Source organism: Furipterus horrens, unplaced genomic scaffold, assembly GCF_987537825.1.
Source record: "Furipterus horrens unplaced genomic scaffold, mFurHor1.1.pri manual_scaffold_9, whole genome shotgun sequence".
NCBI classification, from domain to species: Eukaryota; Metazoa; Chordata; class Mammalia; order Chiroptera; family Furipteridae; genus Furipterus; species Furipterus horrens.
Window position 1 is genome coordinate 58,864,498 of NW_028327179.1, and position 27,927 is coordinate 58,892,424.

The following is a 27,927-nucleotide window of genomic DNA, read 5'->3' on the forward strand; positions in this document are numbered from 1 at the left end:
GTTCTTTTGAATTAGGGTTTTAGGATTTTTCGGGTATAATCCTAGCAGTGGAATCGCTGGTTGAAAAGACAGTTCCATTTTTGGTTTTTTGAGGTAATTCCATACTGTTTTCCATAGTGGCTGCACTAGTCTGCATTCCCACCAACAGTGCAGTAGGGTTCCAGTTTCTTCACATCCTTGCCAGCACTTGTTGTTTGTTGATTTGTTGATGATGGCCATTCTGACTGGTGTAAAGTGGTATCTCATTGTGGTTTTTATTTGCATCTCTCTGATGACTAGTGATGTTGAGCATTTTTTCATGTGTCTATGGACCTTCTGTATGTCCTCAATGGAGAAGTGCCTGTTCAGGTCCTTTGCCCATTTTTTAATTGGGTTGTCTGTTTTCTTGATGTTGAGTCATATAAGCTCTTTATATATTTTGGAGATCAGTCCCCTGTCTGAGATATCATTGGCAAATATGTTTTCCGATATGGTTGGTTTCCTTTTCATCTTGCTGATGTTTTCTTTTGCTGAGCAGAAACTCTTTAGTTTGATATAGTCCTGTTTGTTTACTTTTTCCTTTATTTCTCTTGCCTTAGGAGGTGTATCTGTGAAAATATTGTTACGTGGGATATCTGAAATTTTTTTGACTATGTTTTCCTCTAGGACTTTTATGGTGTCACAGCTTACATTTAAGTCTTTGATCTATCTTGAGTTTATTCTCGTGTGCAGCGTAAGTTGGTGGTCTAGTTCCATTTTTTTTTGCACGTCCCTGTTCAGTTCTCCCAGCACCATTTGTTGAAGAGGCTCTTCTTCCTCCATTTTATGTTCCTTCCTCCTTTATCAAATATTAGTTGACTGTAGATTCCTGGATTTATTTCTGGGCTCTCTGTTCTGTTCCATTGATCTATATGTCTGTTCTTATGCCAGTACCAAACTGTTTTGATCACTGTGGCTTTGTAGTATTGTTTGATGTCTGGTATTGTGATTCCTCCTGCTGTGTTCTTCTGTTTCAAGATTGCTTTTGCTATTCGGGGTCTTTTTTGGTTCCTTATGAATTTTTGGATTATTTGTTCTAGGTCTGTGAAATATGTCATTGAATAGGAGTGGAGAGAGTGGGCAGCCTTGTCTTGTTTCTGATTTCAGGGGGAATGCTTTCAGTTTTTGTCCATTGAGTATGATGTTGGCTTCAGATTTCTCATATATGTAGCATTAATTATGTTAAGGTATGCTCCCTCTATTCCCATTTTACTGAGTATTTTCATCATAAATGGGTGTTGTACTTTATTAAATGCTTTTCTGCATCTATTGATATGATGATGTAATTTTTGTCTTTCATTTTGTTTAGGTGGTGTATTATATTTATTGATTTGCGAATATTAAACCATCCTTGCATCCCTGGGATGAATCCCACTTGATCGTGGTGTATGATCTTTTTGATGTATTGAGGATTTTAGCATCTATGTTCAGCAGTGATATTGGCCTGTAGTTTTATTTCTTTGTTGTGTCTTGACCTGGTTTGGGGGTTAGGGTAATACTGGCTTCATAGAAAGAGTTTGGGATTTTTCCCTTTTCTTGGATTTTTTGGAATGGTTTGAGGAGGGTAGGAGTTAGTTGTTTCCTAAATGTTTTGTAAAATTCGCCTCTGAAGCCATCCGGTCTGGGGCTTTTGTGTGCTGGGAGTTTTTTGATTACTGTTTCAATTTCCTTCTTTGTTATTGGTCTGTTGAGACTTTCTACTTCTTCTTGGGTCAGTTTTGGAAGGTTATATGTTTCTAGAAATTTGTCCATTTCTTCTAGGTTGTCAAATTTCTTGCCATACAGTTGTTTGTAGTAATTTCTTATAATCCTTTGTATTTCTGTGGTATTAGTAGTGATTTCTCATTCTTCATTTCTGATTTTGTTTATTTGGGCCCGCTCTTTTTTTTTTCTTGATGAGCCTGGCTAAAGGCTTGTCAATTTCGTTTATTTTTTCAAAGAACCAGTTCCTCATTCCGTTAATCTTTTGAATTGTTTGTTTGGTCCCTATGTCATTTAATTTTGCTCTGATCTTGATGATTTCCTTCCTTCTTCTTGCCCTAGGCTTTGTTTGTTGTTGTTGTTCTAGTTCTTGTAGCTGTAGGGTTAGATTTTTATTTGAGATTCTTCTATCCTTTTTCAGATATGCCTGTATTGCTATGAACTTCCCTCTTAGGACTGCTTTTGCTGTGTCCCATAGGTTTTGGGCTGTTGTGTGTTCATTATCATTATTTTCCAGAAATTTCTTGATTTCTTCTTTGATGTCATTGTTAACCCATTCATTATTTAATAGCATGTTATTCATTCTCCATGAGTTTGGATGTCTTTATTTTCTCTGAGGTTGATTTTTAGTTTCAAGGCATTGTTGTCTGAAAAGATGCTTGATATGATTTCAATTTTCTTGAATTTGTTGAGGCTTGTTTTGTGTCCTATCATGTGGTCTATCTTTGAAAATGTCCCATGTGCATTTGAAGACAATGTATATTTTGCTTCTTTGGGGTGAAAAGTTCTATATATATATCAGTTAAATCCATGTGGTTTAGTGTGTTGTTCAATGCCTGTATATCCTTGTTGTTTCTTTGCTTTGAAGATCTGTCTGTTGTTGATAATGAAGTGTTAAAATCCCCTACTATGAGTGTGTTGCTGTTAATATCCTTCTTTTGGTCTTCTAGTATTTTCTTTATGTGTTTGGGTGCTCCTATGTTGGGTGCATATATGTCTATCAGTGTTATATCTTCTTGATGGAGTGTTCCCTTAAGTATTATGAAATGTCCTTCTTTTTCTCTTTTTATTGCCCTTGCTTTGAAATCCGTTTTGTCTGATATGAGGACTGCTACCCCAGCTTTTTTTCATGTCTGTTTGCTTGGAATACTTTTTTGTATCCCTTTACTTTCAGTCTGTGTAAATCTTTTGTTTTGAGGTGCGTTTCTTGTAGACAGCAAATATGTCGGTCCTGTTTTCTTATCCATTCCATTACCCTATGTCTTTTAATTGAAGCATTTAATCCATTTACCCGTAAGGTTATTATTGACATGTATTTATTCATTTCCCTTTGTAACTGTGTTTCTCTCCTCTTCTTCTTTTTCTTAGAACATTCCCTTCAGCATCTCTTTCAATGCTGGTTTTAGTCTTCCTTTGTCTGTGAAACTCTTTATTTCACCTTCCATTTTGAATGAGAGCCTTGCTTGGTTGAGTATTCTTGATTGTAGGCCTTTGTTTTTCCTCACTTGGAATATTTTTTGCCATTCCCTTCTGGCTTGTAGTGTTTCTGTTGAGAAATCGGTCGATAGCCTTATATGAGCTCCCTTGTATATTATTTGCTGTTTTTCTCTTGCTGCCTTCAGGATTCTCTCTTTGTCTTTGAATGTTGCCATTTTAATTATGATGTGCCTTGGAGTGAGTTTTTTGGGCTTCCTCTTCATTGGAACTTTCTGTGCTTCCTGAACTTGCGTAACTTTTTCTCTCATCAGGTTTGGAAAATTTTCTGTCATTATTTCTCCTATCAGCTTTTCTATTCCTCGTTCTTCTTCTCCCTCTTTTATTCCAATGATTTGGATGTTGTTTTTCCTCATGCTATCCTGTAATTTCCTTACATCTTCTTCGTACTTTTTCAATCTTTTTTCATTTTGTTGTATTGTCTGGGAATTGTTTTCTACATTGTCCTCTAACTCACTGATCCTATCCTCTGCTTCGTTTAGCCTGCTTTTGATTGATTCTACTGTGTTCTTCAGTTCACAGATTGTATTCTTCATTTCTTCCTGATTCTTGTTAATAGTTTCTGTGTCCTTTTTTATGCTGGTGTATTTCTCTGTAAGTTCCCTGTAATTTTCTTGGAGCTGTTCGTAACTTCCCTGGAGGTTGTCATAGTTGTTTTTGAGGTTGTCAAGTATATTGAGCTTCTTCACCACCGTTATTTTGAATTCCATGTCTGATATTTGGGCTATGTCTCTTCCCTCTATTTCTCTTTCTGGGGATTCCTCTTTTCTTTTCATCGAGAGGTTGTTTCTGTGTCTTACCATGTTGGATTCTTCTTGTTTTTGTTTTTTGGGTTTGTCTGCTTTGACTTCCCGCCTTTGTAGTATGAGATTCTTTATAGGAGATCTGGGGGTTTCAGTGGTGCAGTCTCTTTGATCTCCTGAGCTTGATGTTCTTGGGTTACCCTTTATGTTTTTTGTTTAATCTGTATGGTTATATTTCAGATGCTTTTTGGTGGGATCATCCCTCTGGCTAGGTGATTGAGAGTCACTCTGTCCATTTTATCTTGAGTTCTTTTGTGGAGATGCTGTTAAAAACATAAACACACAGCCCAAGCAGGAAACCCATACCCTCAAAAATATCCCCCATCCTCTATCCCACTATCGTCAGCAAATGAACCAGTATTAATATAAATGTAGAGAGGTTAGGGCTTTTATACTATAGGAAGAATAGATGAGTTGTTTTTAAAGAGGAAAAATATGATTTTTGAGAGAGGGGATGATAGATTAGTAATAGTATCAAGTAGTGTCGAGACTATACAAGACAGTCGGAAATATTTACATTGTATATTAATAATAAAATAAAAAGAGGGAAGAATGCAGAATATAGTAAGAAAGAATTGTATAGTATTAGATTTATATAGCAGTTATATTCTATTTATTTAGTGTGAAAGGTAGACTAAACAAAACTGACAAACAAATAAACAAAAATTTAAGAGGAAGGATGAGAAGGAGAGATGGTATGAAACAAATTGAAGAGATATTAAAAAAATTTTAATAAAAATAAAAATTAAAATTAAAATAAAAAATAAGAAATTTTAAAATATTAAAATAAGATAAAATACAAATAAAAAACTAAAATAGAAATAAAAATTAAAAAAATATATATATATGCAAAAGGAAAGGTTTTACTCAGTTCAACCTTTGTGTGTCATCTTCTTTTTCTGGATCCACAGCTGGTCTAATGAGATGGGCCAGAGGTTCCTGATCTTTGCAGGTTTGGTGCCTGTTTGGAGCCAGCCAGAGCGCTAGCCTCAGGCCTGCCAAGCCATGCCTTGGGAGTTGGTTTCTCGCCCCTTGGGGAGGGGCCCCCTGACACTTGTGCACGGTGGAAGTGAGCATCTGTGAGTCTCCGCCGCCTGCTGTTCCCGCACCACAGCCGCTCACCGTTCCCGCACCCGCCTGGGTGGGCACAAGCAGAGCCTGCACCTTTGGTATGTGCTCCAGCCTGGTGCCCACTGGGGCTGGCCAGGGGTGTCTGCGCCCTGTCTTCTGCGTGCCCAGCGGGCCCTCCCTGTGCTAGTTGGGGCACTGATATTATATCTGTTGGGGTGTGTCCAAGAGGCTCCCAGATGTGCGGCCAGCTAACTGGTTGTACACCTGGGACAGTGTATGAGGGCACTTCCCTGTGCGTACCCACGCTACCCAGGGGGAGGGTTGGGGATTGGACGAGCACACTTCTGCGCCTGCGCTCCTCAAGAATGTCCTATCACCCCCAAGTTTCCTCCCCTCTCCGCAGTATACAAGAGAAAAAAATAAAGAAAAATCACGTTCTCACATGCACAGCAGTATGCTATTTCTTGTCTTTCAGCGCCAGATGTCACCTGATCCTCTCCTGGTTCTGCCAGTGGGCAAAGATTTACTCTGCTCCCGATTCCTCTCTGGGGAAGCCTGTGGTCGCTACAAAGTCTTTGTGTACTTCCAGCCACAGCTCAGGGAGCCACCCCAGTCAGAAATCCCATCTCATGCCTTTTTCCTCCGCTATCCTCATCAAACAGGTCACTCCCATATGGTTTTCTCTAATCCAGCATTGCCAAGGCTCAACACCTGCCAGTGTCCAGGTGCTCACCAAGATGTTCTGTCTGCAATTAGTCCAAACTACAGATGGGTCTTGGGAGCCAGAAAGCGCCGCCTCCCCTCACTTCTCCACCATCTTCTCCTCTATCAATATTCTCTTTTCTACCCTCACACATGACACAGGCTTCACTGGGTTTAGAATTTCAAAGAAATAATTTCTCCTCTCAAAATATTAAAGTTTTTGTTACATTTTTACTTTTAATTTTCAGTATTGTTCTTGAGTAGTTCAATACCATTGTGATAGCCAATCCTTTGTATATGAACTGCTTTGTTTCTTTCTAGAAATTTTCAAGATCTTTTGTCAGAGAAAAAAAAATCTCAGTATTCCAAAATCTCACAATGATTTGTCTTGGTGTGTGCCTTTTTAAAATCCTTTTAATCTGGAAATTCATGCCCTTTAGTTCTGGAAAATTTCTATGAATTATTTCTTTGTTAATGTTCTCTCTTTTGATTTGCTATTAATTCTGTGACAAACTTATATTATTGTAATTCCTGAGTTGATCCTTTATTTTTCTTCCTTCTTCTTCATTTGTCTCTTTTATTTTGTCTGCTTTATAGGTGATTTTATTACCTCTATTTTTCTGCCTTTCTTTTACATTCTCATTCTTTGTTGTTGTTGTTTGTTTGTTTTATATTCCAAGATCAGATTTTTATTCTTTGAATACTCTTTTTTAAAAGAAATACATTTTTCTGTTTTATGGATGAAAATCTTCATGTTTCTGAGTATATTAATGACAGTTTTTTTATGGAGTTAAAATTTTCATACAGTATAATTCTTGTTTTGGTGTATAGTTCTATAAGTTTGGACAAACATACAAAATTATATAACCATATAGTACACTTCACTCATCCCTCAAAATTTGTAATCTTTCTTTCTCTTTATCCCCTGCCTCTTTCAACTCTGATATGTTTTCTATCTCTATCATATTGCCTTTTCCAGAATATCATATCAATGAAATCATAATGGTAGCTAAAAAAAAAAAATCTTTCAGCTGCCTTATCTCTGTTTCCTCTGAGTTTCTTTTTCATGTTTGTGTTGGTTTCTTTCTTTCCCTCAGGACTTTTACTATATTTTTTTGATTTTTAGCTGTTCTCTTGTGTGATAAGAAATGAGCATTAAAAAGCTGATTGTAAACTGTGTATGTGAGTAGAGCATGTCAGAGGCTGAATTGTGTCCCTCCAAATTCATATGGTGAGGTCGTAACCTCTGTACCTCAGAATGTGATTATTTTTGGTGACAGGACCTTCAAAGTGGTAGTTGAATTAAAATGAGACTGGTGTTCTTATAAAAAGAGGAGATTCAGACATTAGAGAGAGATACCAGGGATGTAGTGCATAGAAGGAAGACCATGTAAAGAGGCAGCAAGAAGGCAACCAGATGGAGAGAGGCCTCAGGAGGAACCAAACCTTGTTGACACCTTGATCTTGGACTTCTAGCCTCCAGAACTGTGAGAAAATAATTTCTGTTGTTTATGGCAGCCCTAGAAAACTAAAATAGGCTTTTTTACTGGTGAGCTTCAATACAGGATGATATGGCTGGACCTTTATGTATGGATGACACCTGAATGTCAGTATCTTTAGTTATCTTTTTTGGGGGATTGATAACATTTTTCTCCCAGTAGGATTATTTTAAAAGGAGGCTCAAGAAAAGGGGATTTGGAAACTTATCAATAGTGAAGGAGATTTGGAATAGTTGTTTTGGGAAGAGGTGGGTTGAGTAATAGGTTATTGGGTAGTAATGAATTTGAAGTTGGGCAGCTGGATTTTGTAGGGGACAAAACTCAGTAGCCTCTGCTCATCAATTTGATGTTTATGCTGCACTGTGTTGAGTTAGGTGACTAGGATTGTAAGGGTACTAAGTAGGTACACTCATTAATGGAACACAATTAAACATGGCAAAGAGTTTTGAACAGATGTTTCATTAAAAAGGTATAAAAATGTCCAATATGCATATGAGAAAGTGCTCAACATCACTTGTCATCAGGGAAATACAAATCAAGACAACAGTGAGTGTTATTAACCAGTTTACAAGTTGGCTACGAGTCCTACTTCCAGATACTTACATCATTATGTAGTACCCTTCCCATACTGCACCAGGATTGGTATATGTGATTAATAACATATGGCAGAAGTGATAGTATGTCACTTCTGAGATTACGTTATAAAAAATCTTGGCCATCAAGAAACCCTGGTTGTAATATTGTTCCAATGGGACTACATAATATATTTTTTTTTTACAATGTTTCATTATGGCAATCTATTAATACATTGCGGCAAAATACTAGGATTGATGTTGTGTCTTTTCCTTTATCTTTCCTTTTCTCTCCTTCCTTTTCTTCCAGAAACATTTATTGAGCTCTTACTACATGTCAGGCAGTAATACTTGAGGTTGTAAATACAGAATAAAATGATCTCCTCTCAGGAGTTTATCATGTGATTGAAACTAACTGGTTAGTTACAATCCATATAAATGTTATCAATAAAGACGTGATCAAGATGCTGTTGTAAGCAGGAATAATTTCCAAGGAAGATTGAATTATCAAAGATGGAAGGACTTGTGTAGATGAGGAAGAGCAGAAAATTATTCCAGGCAGAGAACAGAGCATGTACAAAAGCTTAGAAGAATGAAGCATTTGAAAGAAGTATGATTGATAAGACATTCCTTTATTTATTTTTATTTTTTGCAGATTGAAATATGAAAGGTGGACAGGAGTAAAAACATGAATAATAAATAGCCTCATTTGCTTCTTTAGGACTGTACACTCCATGAGGGAAAGGACCATAAATGAATAATAGAATGGCATAATGGACTTTTCATTTTGGAAAATTACTCTGGAAATAATGTTGAGAATGGATTGGTGGGGACAGAGGATTGGCAGGACTAGATTAAGATACTTTTGTGGGCAGTTGGGACAGAGAATGATGAAGCAGTACCAGAGAACTGAAGAGCAATATAAAAGGAGATTTAATAGAAAATTGATGGCTGATTGAATATGGGGAGTGAAGAAGAGGACATGTCTTGGAAGATCTCTAAATTCTATCATGAAGTGGTGGTTGATGCCATTAACTGAGAGGGAAGAAAGAGATCAGAAACAGATAAGGTAGAAAAGATTGGACTGATTTGCATTTTGAGAGGTAATTTTGGCAACATTATGGAGAGTGTTGTGAAGAAAGCCAAGATTGGAGACTGGAATGTGAGTTTAGGAAGTTGTTGACTAATTCAGGAGAATGTTGATGGTGAACTGAACCATCAGTGGTGGCAGCAGGGATGAGAAAAGAGAGAGCAGTTGAGATACTTTGTGCGAAAGAATAATAAATTGTTCTTAATTAAATTTGAGGGATGAGAGAAGAGAGAATTCAAGGATTTTGGTTGGAATTTTGACTTGTGTAACTGAATGGGTGGGAAATGACATTTACTGAATTAAAGAACACAAAGGCAGATGTTGGAAAAAGATAGAAATAATACTGACATTTACTGAGCACCATGGCTAAATGCTCATGAGGCACTGTTTCATTTTATTTTAAAATAACCCTAGAAAATAGGTATCACTATTATCCCTATTTTACAAAAGGGAAAATCAAAGTAGAATATAGTAGAGGGTAACACTTTGAACCTAGGGGCATTGCTTTTAATCATTGCAGTAGTGGTGCATCTTTGTTTTCCCCAGTAGATAATGGAATCCTTGTAGAGGAAGGAATGTGATGTCTGTCATTACTAATCTAATCATAGATTGATTAGCACAAAGTAGGAACTAGGATTTTTAATGGGAGCTTTCACTCATATCATTTGTCACACCTATTCTATTCCTTCTGCCCCAGAACCAACTCAATTGTGGAACTCAGCCTCTTTTCTTTGATTTTGAGAATGACTCACACAGGGAACTTGTGTTTGTGCAAGGCTTTACAAAACCAGCTTGGTGATTTTGGAGAGGTTCTACATATAACTTAAAATCAAATATTAACTATTCCTATTATTTAAAATTGTTCTTTAGCTATTTCACTAATGGAAATTCTTATCTGGTAATTTTTCTCCTGCTATTCTTGCTCACTTTCCTGTCCTCTAATTTTGTTTTCTATTTTAGGTTCTAAACTTATCTGTACACTCAAATCATCATTGTTCTTTCTGGCAGAGCATTTTTGCTGTCTCTTTAACTTTCTCTTTCTACTGTAGTCAAGCCCAGTACAAATGAGAGAAAAATTAGCTAACTGACCTTGTGGATTCTGATATCTTAATGATCATAGTTTGGACTGCCAAAACAGAATACCACAGACATATAAACAACAGAAATTTGTTTTTCATAGTTCTGGAGGCTAGAAGTGTGAGATCAGAGTGCCAGCATGGTTAGATTATGGCGAAGTCCTCTTCTAGGTTGAGGACTACCAACTTCTTGCACTTCCCTCGCATAGTTGAAAGGGGGCAAGGAAGTTCTCTGGGGTCCTTTCCATTCCTGATTGTTCCACCCTCATGATCTAATTACTTTCCAAAGTCCCCATCTCCTAATACTATAACATTGTGGTTTAGGATTTCAACATATGAATTTTGAAGGGATACAAACATTCAATTTATTACAATGAACATACTAATTTTCAAGTATATGGGTTTTTACCTCCCTCTTTCATGCCCTCCCAGAGTGATCTTTACTAATTCTTAGTGAGTGCCTACCATGTGCCAGCTACTTATGTATAGAATTGAATACAGATAAGTCTTGCCCTCATTGACATTACATGCTAGTGGGAAAGACAGTGATAAAGTAAGTAAAGATATAATTAGGTAATAAGTGTTATCAAGAAAAACTAAGGTGCAGATATAGAGATTCAAAGGGTGCTATTTTATATCTGGCAACATCTCTGAGAGTGTGCTATTTGAGCCAAAATTTGAATGAAATGAGTGACACATGCATATGTATGGAGGAAGAGTTCAGGTCTAGGGATGATTTTGCTGTTGTTTGACCAGGGGATGCCCTAAGAATACTGTGCTCTCTCAGCTGAGGTGGATGGACCTTGGTGAAGCTAATACTGGAAGTTGTAAGCTAACCATGCTTCTTCTAGATGATAGAAAGCCATTGCTTTGAAGCATATTCTGAGTGATACATCTCTGATTCTGCCACAGGCCCTAAAACAGAAATGTGCTCAATGTGTTTAAGGAACTTCAAGAAGGCTAATGTAGCTGGAGAAATGAGAGGGAGAGTGATAGGAAATGAAGTTGGAGAGGTAGTCAAGGGCCAGAAAAAGTAGGATCTGTAGGTTGTAGTAAGATACTGAATCTCATTCTAAGATTGGTAGAAAGCCATTAGAGCAATTTGAGCAGGGGAATTAGATGATATGTTTTACATTTCAAAAGGGTCACTCTGGCTGCCAAAATAGGCTATCTCTGCCATAAGTCATTATATCTGTTTATTTAATGCTACATAACAAACCACATCAATACTTAGTGATTTAAAACAACACTGGCTTATTTTTTCTCCAAGTTCTCTGGTTATTCTGCTGTACTCACCTGAACCCACTGACATGGCTGGAAGTGGATTTTCTAAGATGACTTCACCCATATGTCTGGAGCTGTGATGAGTGGGGTGGCTGAGCCTCACTCTATTTGTTCTTTTATCTTGTGATTCTTCATATGAAGGTGGAAGCATTCCAAAAAGCCAAGCCTTAGTGTGCAAACATTTACCCAGCCTCTGCTGGTTTCAAGTTTGCTGATGTTCCATTGGCTAAAGAAAGACAAATGTCTAAGCCCAGGGTCAACATAGAAAGGTAATACACAAGTGTGTGGATATCTGGAAGTGTGATTCATGGATGCCATTACTATAACAGTCCAGTTGCTTTCCTTTTTCTGATCCTTTGCCCATTAATTTATTTTCTGAATATAATTTGTTTTCCCACATCAATGTGCTTCCAAGAAAATAATGCACCAGTCATGTGGCCTTCATGTATGTCCTATTGCTGTCAGCAATTTTTTTTTAAAAAGATTTTATTTATTTATTTTCAGAGAGGGGAAGGGAGGGAGAAAGAGAGGGAGGCAAACATTGATGTAAGAGAGAAACATCAGTTGGCTGCCTCTCACACATCCCCAGCCAGGGACCTAGCCCATAACCCAAACATGTGCCCTGACTGGGAATCAAATTGGTCACTTTTCGGTTCACGGGTCAGCACTCAATCCACTGAGCCACACCAGACGGGGCAGCAATTTCTTATTGTAAAATGATGAATTGGCTTATTTTGATGAGATAATGTGCATTGTATGGACTTCCAGCATTCCTAACCAGAGTAGTGAGGTTTGGGGACCTCCTAAGTAGGAATCATTGTACCCCTATGATCCATCTCAAGCCTATGATGGTATACATATAAATGTGTGACTTCCATAACTCTCATTCTTATCTCACTGGTGATGGAGCTACATTGAGATTTTTGAAGGATGTATTGAACTGAGGAACTCTCATTCATTACGTAATGCAAGATGGTACAATCATTTTGGAAGACAGAGTAGGAAACTAAACATACTCTGAGCATATGATCCTGCAATCTCAATTCTTGATAATTATCCAAATGAGTTGAAAACTTATGTCTACACAAATACCTGCACATGATATTTATAGCACCTTTCCTCATGATTGTCAAACCTTAGAAGGAACCAAGGTGTCCTTCAGTAGGTAGATGCATAAATAAACTGGGTTATATCCAGGTAATGGGATATTATTCAGCACTAAAAAGAAATGATCTCTCAGCCATGAAGAAAACTTAACTGTATATTACCAAGTGAAAGAAGCCAATCTGAAAAGACTACCTACAGTATGCATCTGACTGTATGATATTCTGGAAAAGGTAAAGTATGGATACAGTAAAAAGATTAGTTGCCAAAGGCTAGAGTAGGGAAACTGATAAAATAGGCAGAACACAGGATTTTTAGGGCAATGGAACTTTTTTGTATAGTGTTATAATGATAAATACATGTCTTTATGTGTTTTCCCATATCCAAAAAATATACAACGCCAAGAGTGAACCCTAGTGTAAACTGTGGATTTTGGGTGATAGTGATGTGTCAGTGTAGGTTCATCAATTGTACCATTATGGTGATGGGTGTTGAAAGTGGATGATGTTGTGTGTATGTGGGGGAAAGGGGACACATGGGAATTCTCTGCACTTTATGCTCAATTTTAATGTGAATCTAAAACTAATAAATAAAATTATTTTTAGAGGAATTTAAAAAACAGTTTTATTGAGATATAATTGACAATAAACAATACTATTTAAAGTGTACAAATTAATAAGTTTCACATAGTATGTTATACCCTTTAAACCATCTCTAGAATAAAGATAGCATTTTCTTTATCCCAAAAGTTTCCTCATACCCCGAGGTAATGTCTCCAACCACCTCTTTCTTATTCACTAGCAATCACAGATTAGCTTTTGGTCACTGTAGATTAGCTTGCATTTTCTAGAGTTTTATATAAATGGAATCATACATTGCATACTCTTTTTTTTCTTGTTTCTTTTACTCAGCACAATTATTTTCATATTCATCCATGTTGCTGTATGTATCAATAATATGTTAATTTTTATTGCTTTGTTTATTTATTGTTTATCCACTCATCTGTTGATGGGCATTGGGTCGTTTCTAGTTTTTGATTATTACAAACAGTCACTATAAACATTCATGTGAAAATACATATTGTTTTTAAAAAGATATATACACATAACTCATGGTGCCAGTTTTATTTGCAAATATTATAGTACTTCAACTCAAGTTCATGAGTTACACCTTTGCCATAGCCTTGGTTAAATCTTAAACTAGTGAAGAGTTCAGCTGTGTTAGAGTGATGATCTGAGCATGCTTAGATGAGGCATACTTGTTCTTGAAAGTCATGTGCTTTGTAAACCCATGATTCACCATGACTATGTTCTTAGCCAGATGTTGCATAACAAGAAGAAGGGATTCTTGCAGCCCACTGGCTAGCATGCAGAAGCACTCGAGGCCTGCCAGCCCCAGTGTGCAAACCATCCGTCTGCCCCTCGCCTGCGCGAGGGAGCGCACTCGCCCCCGGCTGAGGCCAAAGGAGGGTGAAGTGAACTACAGGCACTTTGTAAACATTTTGGGTGCTGGCTCTGGAGAAAGAGCTGGGAGAGCAGCAGACTATATCCCAGTGCAGAATCATCCAAGTGCTATGGGAAAAATCTCTTAAGGAGACTAGTCCCCTCCAAGTGGCATTAGCCAGAGGCAGCAGCTCAACAACTGTATATAAGAAGGTCACATCACAAAGGCAGGAAATAAAAGCAGGTCAATCTAAGAACAGAAACAATAAGAAGAGCCACCTGAAATGGGGAGGAGGAGAAATAACACCCCAACAAAAGGAAAGAAGGAATTCCCAGAAGAAGGGATGGATGAAATAGAGGCAAGCAAACTATCAGACATGGAATTCAAAACAATGGTAATAAGGAACTTCAATGAACTCAACAAACTCAGAGAAACTACAACAAACTCCAGGGGAACTACAAAGAATGCCAGGGAAACTACAAAGAACTCCAGGGAAGTTACAAGGAACTTACTGAGAACTACACCAGCATGAAAAAGTCATAGAAACTATCAAAAAGAGCCAGGAAGAAATGAAGAATACAATGTCTGAACTGAAGAACACACAAGAAGCAATCAAAAGCAGGCTAAATGAAGCAGAGGATTAGATCACTGAGCTAGAGGACAATGTAGAAAAAAATTCCCAGTGTAACAAAATGAAAAAAGGCTGAAAAAGAATGAAGAGAGTTTAAGAGAGCTTCAGGACAACATGAAATGCAACAATATCCCTATCATAGGGATACCAGAAGGAGAAGAAGAGGAGCAAGGGATAGAAAACCTGTTAGAAAAAGTAATGACAGAAAACTTTCCTAATTTGATACAAGTTCACACAAGTCCAGGAAGCACAGAGGGTCCCAATGAAGATGAACCCAAAGAGGCCCACTCCAAAGCACATCATAATTAAAATGGCAACATTCAAAGACAATGAGAAAATCCTAAATGCAGCAAGAGAAAAACAGCAAATAACAGACAAGGGAACTCCGATAAGGCTATAACCTGACTTCTCTACAGAAACACTACAAGCCAGAAGGAAATGGCAAAAAATATTTCAAGTGAGGAAAACCAAAGGCCTACAACCAAGAATACTCTACCCAGCAAGGCTCTCTTTTAAAAAAGGTGAAATAAGGAGTTTCCCAGACAAAGAAGAGTAAAAGAATACATCAACACCAAACCAGCATTGCAAGAGATGATAAAGGAAATGCTTTAAGAAAAAGAAGAAAAAGAGAGAGGGAGAAGAACACAGGTACAAAGGGAAATGAATAAATACCTGTCAATAATAACCTTCAATGAAAATGGATTAAATGCTCCAATCAACAGACATAGGGTAGCGGAATGGATACGAAAAAATGACCCACATATATGCCATCTACAAGAGACACACCTTAAACAAAAGGTCTACACAGACTGAAAGTGAAGGGATGGAAAAAAGTATTCCAAGCAAACAGACATGAAAAAAAAGCTGGGGTGGCAATATTTATATCAGACAAAACAGATTTCACAGCAAAGGCCATAAAAAGAGACAAAGAAGGGCATTTCATAATACTTAAGGGAACAATCTATCAAGAAGCTATAACCCTAGTAAACATATATGCACCCAACATAGGAGCACCCAAATATATAAGGAAAGTCTTGGAAGACTATAAGAGGGATATCAACAGCAACACACTCAGAATAGGAGATTTTAACACCCCATTGTCAACAATGGACAGATCTTACAAGCAAAGAAACCCAAGGATATTGAAGCACTGAATGACACTCTAGATCAAATGGACTTAGTTAATATATATAGAACTTTTCACCCCAAAGAAGCAAAATATACATTCTTTTCAAGTGCACATGAAACATTTTCAAAATAGACCACATGGTAGGACACAAATCAAGCCTCAGCAAATTCAAGAAAATTGAAATTATATCAAGTTTCTTCTCAGATCACAATGCCTTGGAACTGGAAATCAACCTCAAGGAAAAAACTTAAAGACATTCAAACTTATGGAGAATGAATAACTTGATATTAAATAATGCATGGGTTGACAATGGCATCAAGGAAGAAATCAAGAAGTTTCTGGAAACTAATGATAATGAACACACAACAGACCTAAACCTATGGGATACAGCAAAAGTAGTCCTGAGAGGAAAGTTCATAGCAATACAGGACTACCTAAAAAGAACAGAAGAATTTCAAATAAAAAAATCTAACTCTAAAGGTACAAGAACTAGAGGAACAACAACAATCAAGGCCCAGAGTGAGTAGAAGGAAGGGAATCATCAAGGTCAGAGCAGAATTAAATGACATAGAGACTAAATCAAGAATTCCAAAGATCTACAAAAGTAAGAGCTTGTTATTTGAAAAGATAAACAAAATGGACAAGCTTTTAGTCAAGCTGATCAAGAAAAAAAGAGAGAGGACTCAAACAAAATCAGAAACGAAAAAGGAGAAATCACAAACAATATCACAGAAATACAAAGGATTGTAAGAAATTACTACAAACAATTGTATGGCAACAAACTTGAAAACCTAGATGAAATGGACAAATTTTTAGAAAAATATAATTTTCTGAAACTGAATCAAGAAGAAGGAGAAAGCATGAATAGACTGAAAACAAAGAGTGAAATTGAAGCAGTAATAAAAAAAACTCCCAGCACACAAATGCCCTGGATCAGATGGCTTCACAGGGGAATTTTACAAAACATTTAGGGAAGATCTAATGCCTACCCTTCTAAAAGTATTCCAAGAAATCCAAGAAAATGGAAGACTCCCATACTCTTTCTATGAAGTCAGTATTACTCTAATACCAAAACCAGGTCAAGACACAACAAAGAAAGAAAACTACAGGCCAATATCGCTGATGAACATAGATGCTAAAATCCTCAACAAAATATTCGCAAACCAGATCCAGCAACACATTAAAAAGATCACACATCACGATCAAGTGGGATTCATTTCAGGGATGCAAGGATGGTTTAATATTCGCAAATCAATAAATGTAATACATCACCTAAACAAAATGAAAGACAAAAATCACATGATCATATCAATAGATGCAGGAAAAGCATTTGATAAAGTACAACACCCATTTGTGATGAAAACACTCAGCAAACTGGAAATAGAGGGAGCATACTTCAACATAATAAAGGCCATATACAAGAAACCTGTGGCCAACATCATGCTCAGTGGACAAAAACTGAAAGCATTCCCCCTAAGATCTGGAACAAGACAAGGGTGTTCACTCTCTTCACTTCTATTCAACATAGTCTTGGAAGTATTAGCCAAGGCAATCAGACAAGAAAAAGAAATGAAAGGCATACATATTGGAAAAGAGGAAGTGAAACTGTCATTATTTGCAGATGACATGATAGTGTACATAGAAAAGCCTATAGACTCCATGAAAAAACTACTCGACCTAATAAGTGAATCTGGCAAAACAGAAGCATACAAAGTCAATATTAAGGAATTCAAGGCATGTCTTCACACCAGCAATAAAATATAGATAGAAAATAGAAAAAAAATTGGATGCTATAGGAACAAGAAAAAGAAAGTACCTAGGAATAAACTTAACCAAGGAGGTAAAAGACCTGTACTCAGAAAACTACATAACACTGAAGAAAGAAATTAAGAAAGATACAAATAAATGGAAGCATATACCATGTTCATGGATAGGAAGAATCAACATCATTAAAATGTCCATACTACCCAAAGCAATTTATCGATTCAATGCAATCCCTATTAAAATACCAATGATATATTTCACAAACCTAGAACAAAAACTTAAAAACTTACATGGAACCAAAAAAGGCCCCAAATAGCCACAGCAATTTTGAGAGAGAAGAACACAATAGGAGAAATCACAATACCTGATACCAAACTATACTACAAGGCAATGGTAATCAAAACAGTCTGGTACTGACATAAGAACAAACATAGATCAATGGAACACAGTGGAGAGCTCAGAAATAAACCCAGGTCTATATGGTCAACTAATATTCAGAGAAGGGGGAAGGGACATAAGACGGAGTGAGAAGAGCCTCTTCAACAAATGGTGCTGGGAGCACTGGACAGTGATGTGCAAAAAAATAAAACTAGGCCACCAACTTATACCACACACCAGAATAAACTCAATATGGATCAAAGACTTAAGTGTAAGCCATGACACCATAAAAGTCCTAGAGGAAAACATAGGAAAATTTCAGATATCCCATGTAGCAATATTTTCACCAATATATCTCCTAAGGCAAGTGAAATAAAGGAAAAAATAAACAAATGGGACTACATAAAACTAAAGCGTTTTTGCTCAGCAAAAGAAACCATCAGCAAGATGAAAAGGGAGCCAACCATATGGGAAAACATTTTTCAATGGTGCCTGGACAAGGGATTGTTCTCCAAAATATATAAAGAATTTATACGTCTAAACACCAAGAAGACAGGCAACCTTATCAAAAGTGGACATGGGCAAAGGACATGAACAAACAATTCTCCAAAGAGGACATACAGAAGGTCCATAGGCATATGAAAGAATGCTCAACATCACTAGTCATCAGAGAGATACAAATAAAAACCACAATGAGATACCACTTTACATCAGTGAGAATGTCCATTATTAACAAATCAAGTTCTGGTGAAGATGTGGAGAGAAGGGAACCCTAGTACTTTGTTGGTGGGAATGCAGACTGGTGCAGCCACTGTGGAAAACAGTATGGAATTTCCTCAAAAAACTAAAAATGGAGCTGCCTTTTGAACTAGCGACTGCATTGCTTGGATTATACCTGAAGAATCCTGAAGCACCAATTCCAAAGAACTTATGCATCCCTATGTCCATAGCGGCGCTATTTACAATTGTCAAGTGCTGGCAACAGCCTAAGTGCCCATCTGTACATGAGTGGATGAAAAAACTGTGGTACAGTTGACAATGGAATACTATGCAGCTGAAGGAAAAAAGGAACTCCTACCATTTGCGACAACATGGATGGAACTAGAGAGAATCATGCTTAGCAAAATAATCTAGGCAATGAAAAAAAAAAAAAAAAAAACTACCAGATACAGGAAACTAATGAACAACACAAACAAATGAGGAAAATTGAACTAGAGGCATGTAAACAAGGAACAGACTAACAGTTTCCAGCAGGGGGTTGGTGTGGGGGAGGAGAAAAGTTAAGTGAGTAGGGGAATGGTTTAGTAAAGGAACTAGTATAAATAACCCATGGACATGTACAACGAGGTGGGACTTGACTGTGGGAGAAGGGGTGGGCTGGGTTGTGGGGAGAGCAATCAGGGAAAAGTGAGAGAACTGTAATAGAAAAACAATAAATTAAAAATTTTTTAAAAGAAGAAGAAGGGATTCTTCAGTGTATGACAGGTAATATGGTAGAACTGGTGTCTATTCATTCACCATTATCAAGAGTTTTCAGTGCTAAACAAAAAGCTCCTGATGAAATATAAGAAGGAGGAAAGTGTACTGTATCATATGTAGTCTAACATAGTTCCCTTGGGTATTTGGCCAAAGTATGTTGCTTCACATCAACCTTTCTAACCTTAGATGCATCTAACCTTAGATGAATAGAAATGCTGGAGTAGAGGGCGATCCAGGTCAAAATTTAAACTCTCTGAATCTTCATTCTCATCTGTCTGATTTGGAGCTTAGTGTAAGTGTTGTCAGTCACAGAGTCAAAGTCACCAATATCTGGATGGTACATTTTTTCATATTTGCTCAACAATGAGCATGGCAGTGATACCAACAATATGCAGGAACAAGCTGGGCACAGGATTATTCTTCATGAACTGATTAATAATGGAAACAGTCATGTAACTGGTTTCCTACAGTAAGTTGAACTTCATTTGAACCTGCACCAGCCAATCAATTAGGATGACTCATGTTTTCAGTGACTTCACAACCCAGGAGGTAGTTTAGGTGATCGCTTGCTTCCTCAAGTTGTCTTAGATAAGCACAGATATCTTTCACATATTCACCTCAAAGATTTGGAGTAGCTTCATCTTATGAATCCACATCATTCACTGCAAGAATTACATAAGAAAAATCCTGACACAGATATTCTTCTGCAGGGGCACATCCAGATGTTTCCATTGAGCTTGGAGAAGGAGTATCAACCAAAAGAGGTTCAGGGTGAGAGTTGGCAGTTTTTAGCAATAAGTTGTCCAGCAGCTAAAGTTTTTGCTTCTTTTTTCAAAGACACTTTGACCTCCGGCTGTTCACTGATTTTGTTACTGATGTATCCAAGGGCTGTTCTTGGCCTCAGCAGGGGCTTGGAGGCTGCATCAGTGGCCATAGGCATGTGCTTTGCATCTGCCATATTTATCTTTTCCTTATTTTCAGCATTAACTTTCGTATTCTTGGTGACTTGGTGTGCCATGGCTTCCCCTTCATCAAGCAGTAGCTCAGTGGGGAGAAATAGAAAGCAGGAGCCTCCGAGGAGCTGGCGTACCTGAACCCAACACATATCAACAGTTGTTCCTCTGTTGCATGCCCCAAATACATATTCTTAATTAATAGAATCTGAATCAAGATTCAGAGGATGTGATTTAGACAGTTATCGCTTCTTATATAAATTTACTGTATTTAAATATTGTAAATACAAACATATTTTTGTGATCTACTCATAGCTTATTTTTTAAAAGAAAACATTTGTTTTCTTTGTAACTCACTACCTTAGCAGCGTACTATTTATAATCTGTTTGTGATATATCATTACTAAAAATTTTTTTTGCCTTAAATTAATTGCATTCAATTAAAGAACTATTTATAGAGTACTTAGTATGTATGAAGCTTAATGATCACCAGTCCAAAAGCACAAAATGGTTAGGAGATAAATACTATATGAGAACCCAAAGCTGAATAAAGTGAATGTCATAAGAACAACAAAAATATATATGTGGGTTAAGGCCACAGGACTATTACCCAATTAGGAAATAAGAAATAAACTCATTGAGAAGAAGTAATTTAATGGAGACCTTGAAACATGGGTAGGATTTGTAGTAGGTGATGTTGAGAAGAAGCATGTAATGGGAAGGAAGGAACATGAATTAGAACCTAGAAGTGAGGTACATGGAGTAAATCTTTGGGCAAAGTGTTCCAGTTTTATCCTAGCAAAGGATCAACTCTATGGTATGTTGACAGTCTCCTGTTTTCTTCAGACCTCTTTTGGAATATTTGATTCTACTGTTTGGTTTATTTCAAAAGCCATTCTTTGAATGATCATGTAGTAATAAGCACTTTAAGTCATTCACAGAGATGTGTTCTTTCTTACTTTGTGCTCAGAATCCTCATTAGAATTTCGAAGTGGGTCTTCCCAGAAAACTGGAGCATCTTTCCAATATTGTCTTCCTTTTCATTTCTTCCTTGAAGATGAATGATCCAAAAAATCCAAATGGTGCTTGTGAAAATATGCTCCATCTTAAGGGAAAGTGAAAATCACTTCTGGCTCTAGAAAGCTCTGAAAATGTCAATCATAATTATCTGTAAACAGCAATAGCTGCAATGTACCCAATCACAATCACACAGGCCTCTTTTCCAGTCCACCTAGTGCCACAGGAACCAATAAAGTCTATTTTTAAAAAAATGTATCAAACCAGTAGTTTCATCATTATTCCTCATAAGTTCAGCCTGATCTCAGTCATCATAATTTAAACTTCATAAGCCATTTAACTAGAATTTGATTTTGTGATTTAATGTTGTTAAATACATTGTGAATTACTGATATAATTACCAACACGTTTTCTTATTTTTAAAGCTGCTGGGTGAAGAGAAAAGGAAATAACACACATGATTGTAATTGTTTAAAAAACATTTAAAATTCAATTTTTTCTTCATCTTAAATATAGAACAAATATGCAGAGGGCTTTATTGTTATTTTTTAAGTATATTTTATTGATTATGTCGGTAGTCTCAATTTCTTTCCCCTGTGCCCAGTACCCCCTTTCCCCGAGCAATCCCAACCCTCTTAGTTCATGTCCGTAGGTCATGCATATAAGTTCTTTGGCTTCATCCTTTTCTATATTATTCTTAACTTCCCCCTGTCTATTTTGTACCAACCAATTATGCTTCTTAATCCCTGCACCATTACCCCATTCCTCCCCCTTCCCCCTCCCAGCTGATAACCCTCCAAATGATCTCCATACCTATAATTCTGTTCCTATTCTGCTTTGCTTAGTTGAATTCTGTTTTTGTTTTTTAGATTCAGTTGTTGATAGTTGTGAGTTTGTTGTCGTTTTAGTGTTCATAGTTTTGATCTTCTTTTTCTTAAGTAATTCCTTTTAACATTTCATATAATAATGGCTTGGTGATAATGAACTCTTGTAGTTTTACCTTGTCTGGGAAGCACATTATCTGCTCTTCCATTCTAAATGATAGCTTTGCTGGATAATGTAATCTTGGTTGTAGGTCCTTGCTTTTCATCACATTGAATACTTCTTGCCAGTCTCTTCTTGTCTGCAAAGTTACTTTTGAGAAATCAGCTGAGAGTCTTATAGGCACCGCTTTGTAGGAAACTCTCTGCTTTTCTCTTGCTGTTTTTAAGATTCTCTCTTTATCTTGACCCTTTGGCATTTTAATTATGATGTGTCTTGATGTGGTCCTCCCTGGGTTTAGCTTGTTTGGGACTCTCTGTGATTCCTGGACTTGTATGTCTATTTTCTTCACCAAATTTAAGAAGTTTTCCTTCATTATTTTTTCACACAAGCTTTCAATTTTTTGCTCTTCCTCTTCTCCTTCTGGCACCCCTATGGTTTGGATGTTGGCACGTTTAAAGTTGTCCCAGAGGTTCCTAAGACACTCCTCGTTTTTTTCAATTCTTGTTTCCTCATTCTGTGCTGGTTGACTGGTTTATTTTTTTCTTCCTTATATTCCAAATCATTGATTTGAATCCCAGTTTCCTCCCTTTCACCATTGGTTTTGTGTGGATCTTCCTTCGTTTCATTTAGCATAGCCTTCATTTCTTCTCTTATGTGTTTGCCGTTCTCAAGCATATCTGTGAAGCCTGGGAGCTTCTTTATCACAGGTGTTTTGAATTCAGAGTCTGTTAAGTTGGCTATCTCCTTGTCTGTTAGGTTTGCTATCTCCTCATCACTTAGTTCTCCCACTGGAGCCTTGATCCGTTCCCCCTTTTGGGCCATACCTCTCTGTCTCCTCTACTTGACAGGCTCCTGTATTTGTTTGCCTCTGTGTCTTATGTAGAGATATTGCTCCTGTTACACTGTAAGGGGTGGAGCCTTAGGTGTTCCATTAGTACAGGGCGACCCGTTTCACCACGTTGTGGTGCTGTATGTGGGGGAGGGGTCAGAGAGGGAACAATGCCGCTTGTTCAGCACTTGCTCCTTTTCCAAGCACTTCTCCCACTTTCATATGGGACTGGCACCTCTCTAGCTGTTGCCCTGGCCATTGTTCCCAGAGTGGGTGGGTCTGCGGATGTTCTAGGACCATGGGGGCCCTTTAAACAAGTGGACTCTGCTGAGAGACTGGCAGTTTCTTCCTCCACCCCAACCCAGTCAGAAGCACAGTCAGAAGCAATGGGGCTTGATTTTCCCTAGAGCTGAGACAGTGAGCTGCAGCGGTCTGGTGTGGTGCTGGGAGTGCTCCCCAGGTGTTCCTCCTCACTTTTTAAAAATGTATGACTGCACTTTCCATTGACCTGCCTCTGCTGCCACCATATGGCGTCCTCTCCGCCCCGGCTCCGCTTCTCCTACCTGTATGGATGAGTATTTCTTCTTTATACCTTTGTTTGTTGGACTTCCATGCCACTTGATTTTCTGGAACTTCTGGTTGTCTCTAGTTTTGAGGTAGTTGTATTCCTTCTTAGTTGTGGAGGGAGACTCAGCGTGTCTGTCTAGACCTCTATCTTGGCGGGAAGTCTGTTGTTAATTTTTGTTGTTAGTACATTTTTCTTGTTTAGTTTACTATTTAGTCATTTATTTATTTAAGACTATATATTTTTTAGAGCAGTTTCAGGTTCACAGTTAAATTCAAGGGCAGGTACAGAGATTTCCCATATATCCCCTAGTTCCACACATTCACAACCTCCCACAGAGGATACTTTTGTTACAACTGATGAACCTGCATTGACACATCATAATCACCCAAAGTCCACACTTTATGTTAGGGTTCACTCTTGGTTTGTACATTCTTTGGATTTGGAAAAATGTATAATGATGTATCTAACATTATAGTATTGTATAGATAGAGTCTTTTTAGTGCCCTAAAAATCCTCTCTTTGCAGCCTATACATCCCTCCCCATCTCACTTTATTTTTCATTAAACTATCTTAAGTGTAGCTTGGGGTTTAATTAATTGGGAATAATTTGGGATTGGAGGCTTTTAAGTTTTACAGATTGACTTAATTGGATCAGGTCAAGATTTCTGTGTTTTATATAAAGCAGAAATAGTGTAAAAGAACGTTTCTTTTGGTAGAAATAGAGATTGCTTAAAGCACAGTATGAAGAATTCTGCATTCTTCTGAAAATTAGTATTGATACTCTTTAAGTGTGTTCTGTGTTTTGGCAGATACTGAAAATGTGAAACCATTGGAGGGTGTAAAAATTCTGGATCTAACAAGGTTTGTATTGGCTTATCTGTTTTGGTAAATGAATTTTAACTTTCTCTCAAAAACATTCATTTATTTTTTACATTATATAAGAGGGTGCTTGCTTATATGCTTAGTATCAAAATTTTGGAAAGAAGAATAACAAAAAATTTCTGTAATTTTATCATTCTAAAAGGCAATTTGTATATTATTTATGCATTTTTTCCAATCTTTATGTTTATATATAATTCTAAAAACAAAAATTTGAACCTTATGCGAATGATGGTTTTACCCACATTTTACACATGTTATATTTTGAGTGGTTTCCTGTGTCATTCAAAATGCAACAAAAATATATATTTTATTATACAGTTTTCACAAAATTTGTCATTCCCCAATATTTCACTATTATAAATTAGGCTTCCTATTATATAAATCTTTGTCTCAAAAATCTTAAATTTTTTCCTTACAATAGAATTCTGGAAGTAGAATTTCTGCATTAAAGGAAATATATTTTTAAAAGCTTTTGATACATATGGCCAAATTACTTTTTTGAACAGTGCTAACAATTTTAATTCTTACTAGCATTATATGAGCTTGTCTGTGTTGATGGACTATTAAGAAAATTAAAATAAAAATCTTCAACATGGTAACTTATTTATCATTGTTTAATATTGTAGAGTACTGGCTGGACCTTTTGCTACTATGAATTTAGGAGATCTTGGAGCAGAGGTTATAAAAGTGGAAAGACCAGGTAAAGATATTGCTACCTTTAAACCGTAGAAACAAACTAATATATATTTTTAATAGTTAAAAAAAATTCATGTACCTGTTTATGGAATGAAGAAAGAATTGAAATAAAATGATTATTTTCTCTTCTCCATTTTTTATTTTCTTCTGAACCTATACTAATGATTTCTTCTTATACTTTATATGTGCCAAGGGCTAAGGCTTAAGCCGGGTCCTTCACACATACCCGAAAGCCTCTGGTAGAAACTGAAATGCAACATATAATGATGCTGACAGCACTTGCTATAGTGCCAGGCATATTTCCAAATTCTTTGCTTATATTATTGTAATTTGTTTAATCTTACATCAACCTTGTGGGTTGATGTTATTATTCCTAGATTAAAAATGAGAAGACAGAGACACTGAGGTCCAAGGTCACACAGCTAAGAATATCCAGGCACAGCTCTGATTCTGGCTCTCCTTAGGCCCACAGAAACCTTACTGTTGAGACTGAGATTAGACTGAGCCTGGCCACACTCCCTAACTGTGGGATAAAGTAAAAGGCAAAGACAAAGGCATTTTACAAGGGAAGAAATAGGACACAGAAGGAGATAAGGAAAAGGAATCAAAGTTCTTCAAAAAGGAAGCCAAATACCCCAATCTAAGTTATTATTTTCTATTTCTAATAAACATTTTTCCATGTTTGAGGGAAAACATGTAGGCTTAGATCAATCCTTGTTTTTATGTTTTTCATCTGACATCTTTCATATTCTTTCTTTCCCCTTTGTCTACCACATAAACTTTTTTTGTGTATACAATTCTCACTTTTATTTGGTACCTTCTTAGCATTTTGGTGCTCAGTTCATGCTATTATTGACACTTAGAAAAGTGTCATGTTGCATGCCCCCTTCCTCCAGTAAGCAGTCAACAGTCTGGGTTCTCTATGTCCTCTGTATCAACCTATAGACAGCTTTTTGGGAGAAGGTTTCTAAAACTAGTGCTATTATTTATCCTTTAAGATCTAATGCTTATGGATTTGGAACATAATTCCCAAGTCAATGAAAATGTTCTAGACTTGAATTGTGTGTATGCATTTATAAGCCAAGAAAGTAGTTTTATAATTAAGTCAATTTATTTACTATAGTGATTAAATGCTATAAAGTAGAATACTCAATTTGGAAGGTTCAACTTTTTGCTAAAACTCATAGATCTACTTAGGAGGCCAAAGTAGTTAGCAGAAGATTCTCTGATCAGCATGGAAAATAGTATATTTTATTGTATTTATCTGACACTGTTTATCATGCTCCAGGTAGTAGAGGAACCTGGCAAATCCTGCTTTCCAGAGATAATGCTTTATTTATTCAGTCAGTGATCTTCATTGTATTTAGTCATTGCTGGATACATGCTGAAAAGTGTTTACTTTCTAGCTAAACATCTTCTTTTCTGGGTTCCATAAAACTTCTAATTTCTACATTGCTATCTATTTCAATACCACAGCACTTTCTAATTTCAGCCACTCTGTCTTCCATTCTAGAGCATCCAATCTAATTTCTCTCTTTGACTTTATCACTAGGTTAAATATTTATATTTATATTAATTTTAGAAATTGTTAAATTGTTATTTTCTGTTTACTTAGGTCTATTTGTTTCCATGGTGGGAGACACCTTCCTTCATCTAGGCCTTTATTATGTCTCATAGCCATATACTTTTTATCGAGCTTTGTTCCCAGGTTTTTATCACTCTTTTCGTGATTGATCTCTTTCCCTTACTTCTCCTGCCCAGTACATTTTAGTGTTCATATTATACATTTAATCGTTTTGGATTTTCAACATAGTTATTTAACATATATATGAGGAAAAGTGACTTGAGAGTATTTTAAAATTTCAGTAGTCACTTTTTGTGTCCACTTCTTCAGTTCTTTCATTAAATACAATTTGGTTGTAGTTTTCTGACTTAAGACTTAGATTATTTTTATTTGTGTAATCAAAGAACATATCAAGCTTAAGTATATACATTTTTCTTTTTATAGAGTTAGTCAGTGAGTGTAACTTATATGCCTGCAGGGCCAGGCAGGTAACCTAAATGAGTGAAGTGGACTGTGTATGGTTGCAAATGATGCTACTGATTTTTCAGGGTTGTCCTCAGTAGGCAAGGTTGTGAAGGTAGCGGTGTTGATCTTTTATTCACTGCTGTGTGTGCTCTGCATAGAACAGTGTTTGTGACATTGTAGGGGCCAATAAATACTTGCTAAATGCTTGAATGTGATAAAATATCAATTAAAGCAGTCTGAATTTGTATTTGAGCTCTCTAGATTTTGAAACCATGGCAGCTAGTTATAAACTTTAAATTGTGTGTGGGTCAAATAAAACATGTATCTCCAGTTGCTAGTTTTACCATTTTGTGACCTTTAATGTTTATTTCCTGTTATGTGCCATTGGCATTGATTCTTTTGCCTCTCTAAAACCCTGATTGTATACCAAGGACAATGTGGGGCAGGGAAGCCATGTAGTCCTCCAATTTAGATTTCTGACATTTTGTCTACCTGAGAGATCAATGCAAACCTTGAAAATAAACTACCTAATTTTAACCTTATCTAGACATTGCTTCATTAAAAAAATTTTTAAAAATGTATTGGGAGTTAAAAAAAAAAAATTTGAAAGTCTCCAGACTTTCTCTTGACTCTGAGAAGTCCTGTCTGATCCTGAAGATCTAGATTTGTAAATTTTTCCATGAAGCCTCTGGTTAATTAGTGGGAGATTTCCTTTGTGGGCTCTTGGAATT

General features: G+C 36.7%; 1 protein-coding gene and 1 pseudogene across 2 annotated transcripts in view; one reads left to right on the top strand and one right to left on the bottom strand.

Moving 5' to 3' along the window:
* The window catches only part of SUGCT (succinyl-CoA:glutarate-CoA transferase), a 1,282,463-nt gene that overhangs the window by 14,265 nt on the left and 1,240,271 nt on the right, over window positions 1-27,927 (top strand). For both annotated transcript variants that reach the window (XM_090286756.1, XM_090286757.1), the window contains exons 2-3: window positions 24,399-24,450; window positions 25,098-25,171. In XM_090286756.1, the coding sequence (XP_090142882.1) occupies window positions 24,399-24,450; window positions 25,098-25,171 (126 nt within the window). The remainder of the gene's footprint in view (window positions 1-24,398; window positions 24,451-25,097; window positions 25,172-27,927) is intronic.
* Window positions 13,579-20,256, bottom strand: LOC150001827 (G2/mitotic-specific cyclin-B1-like; annotated as a pseudogene).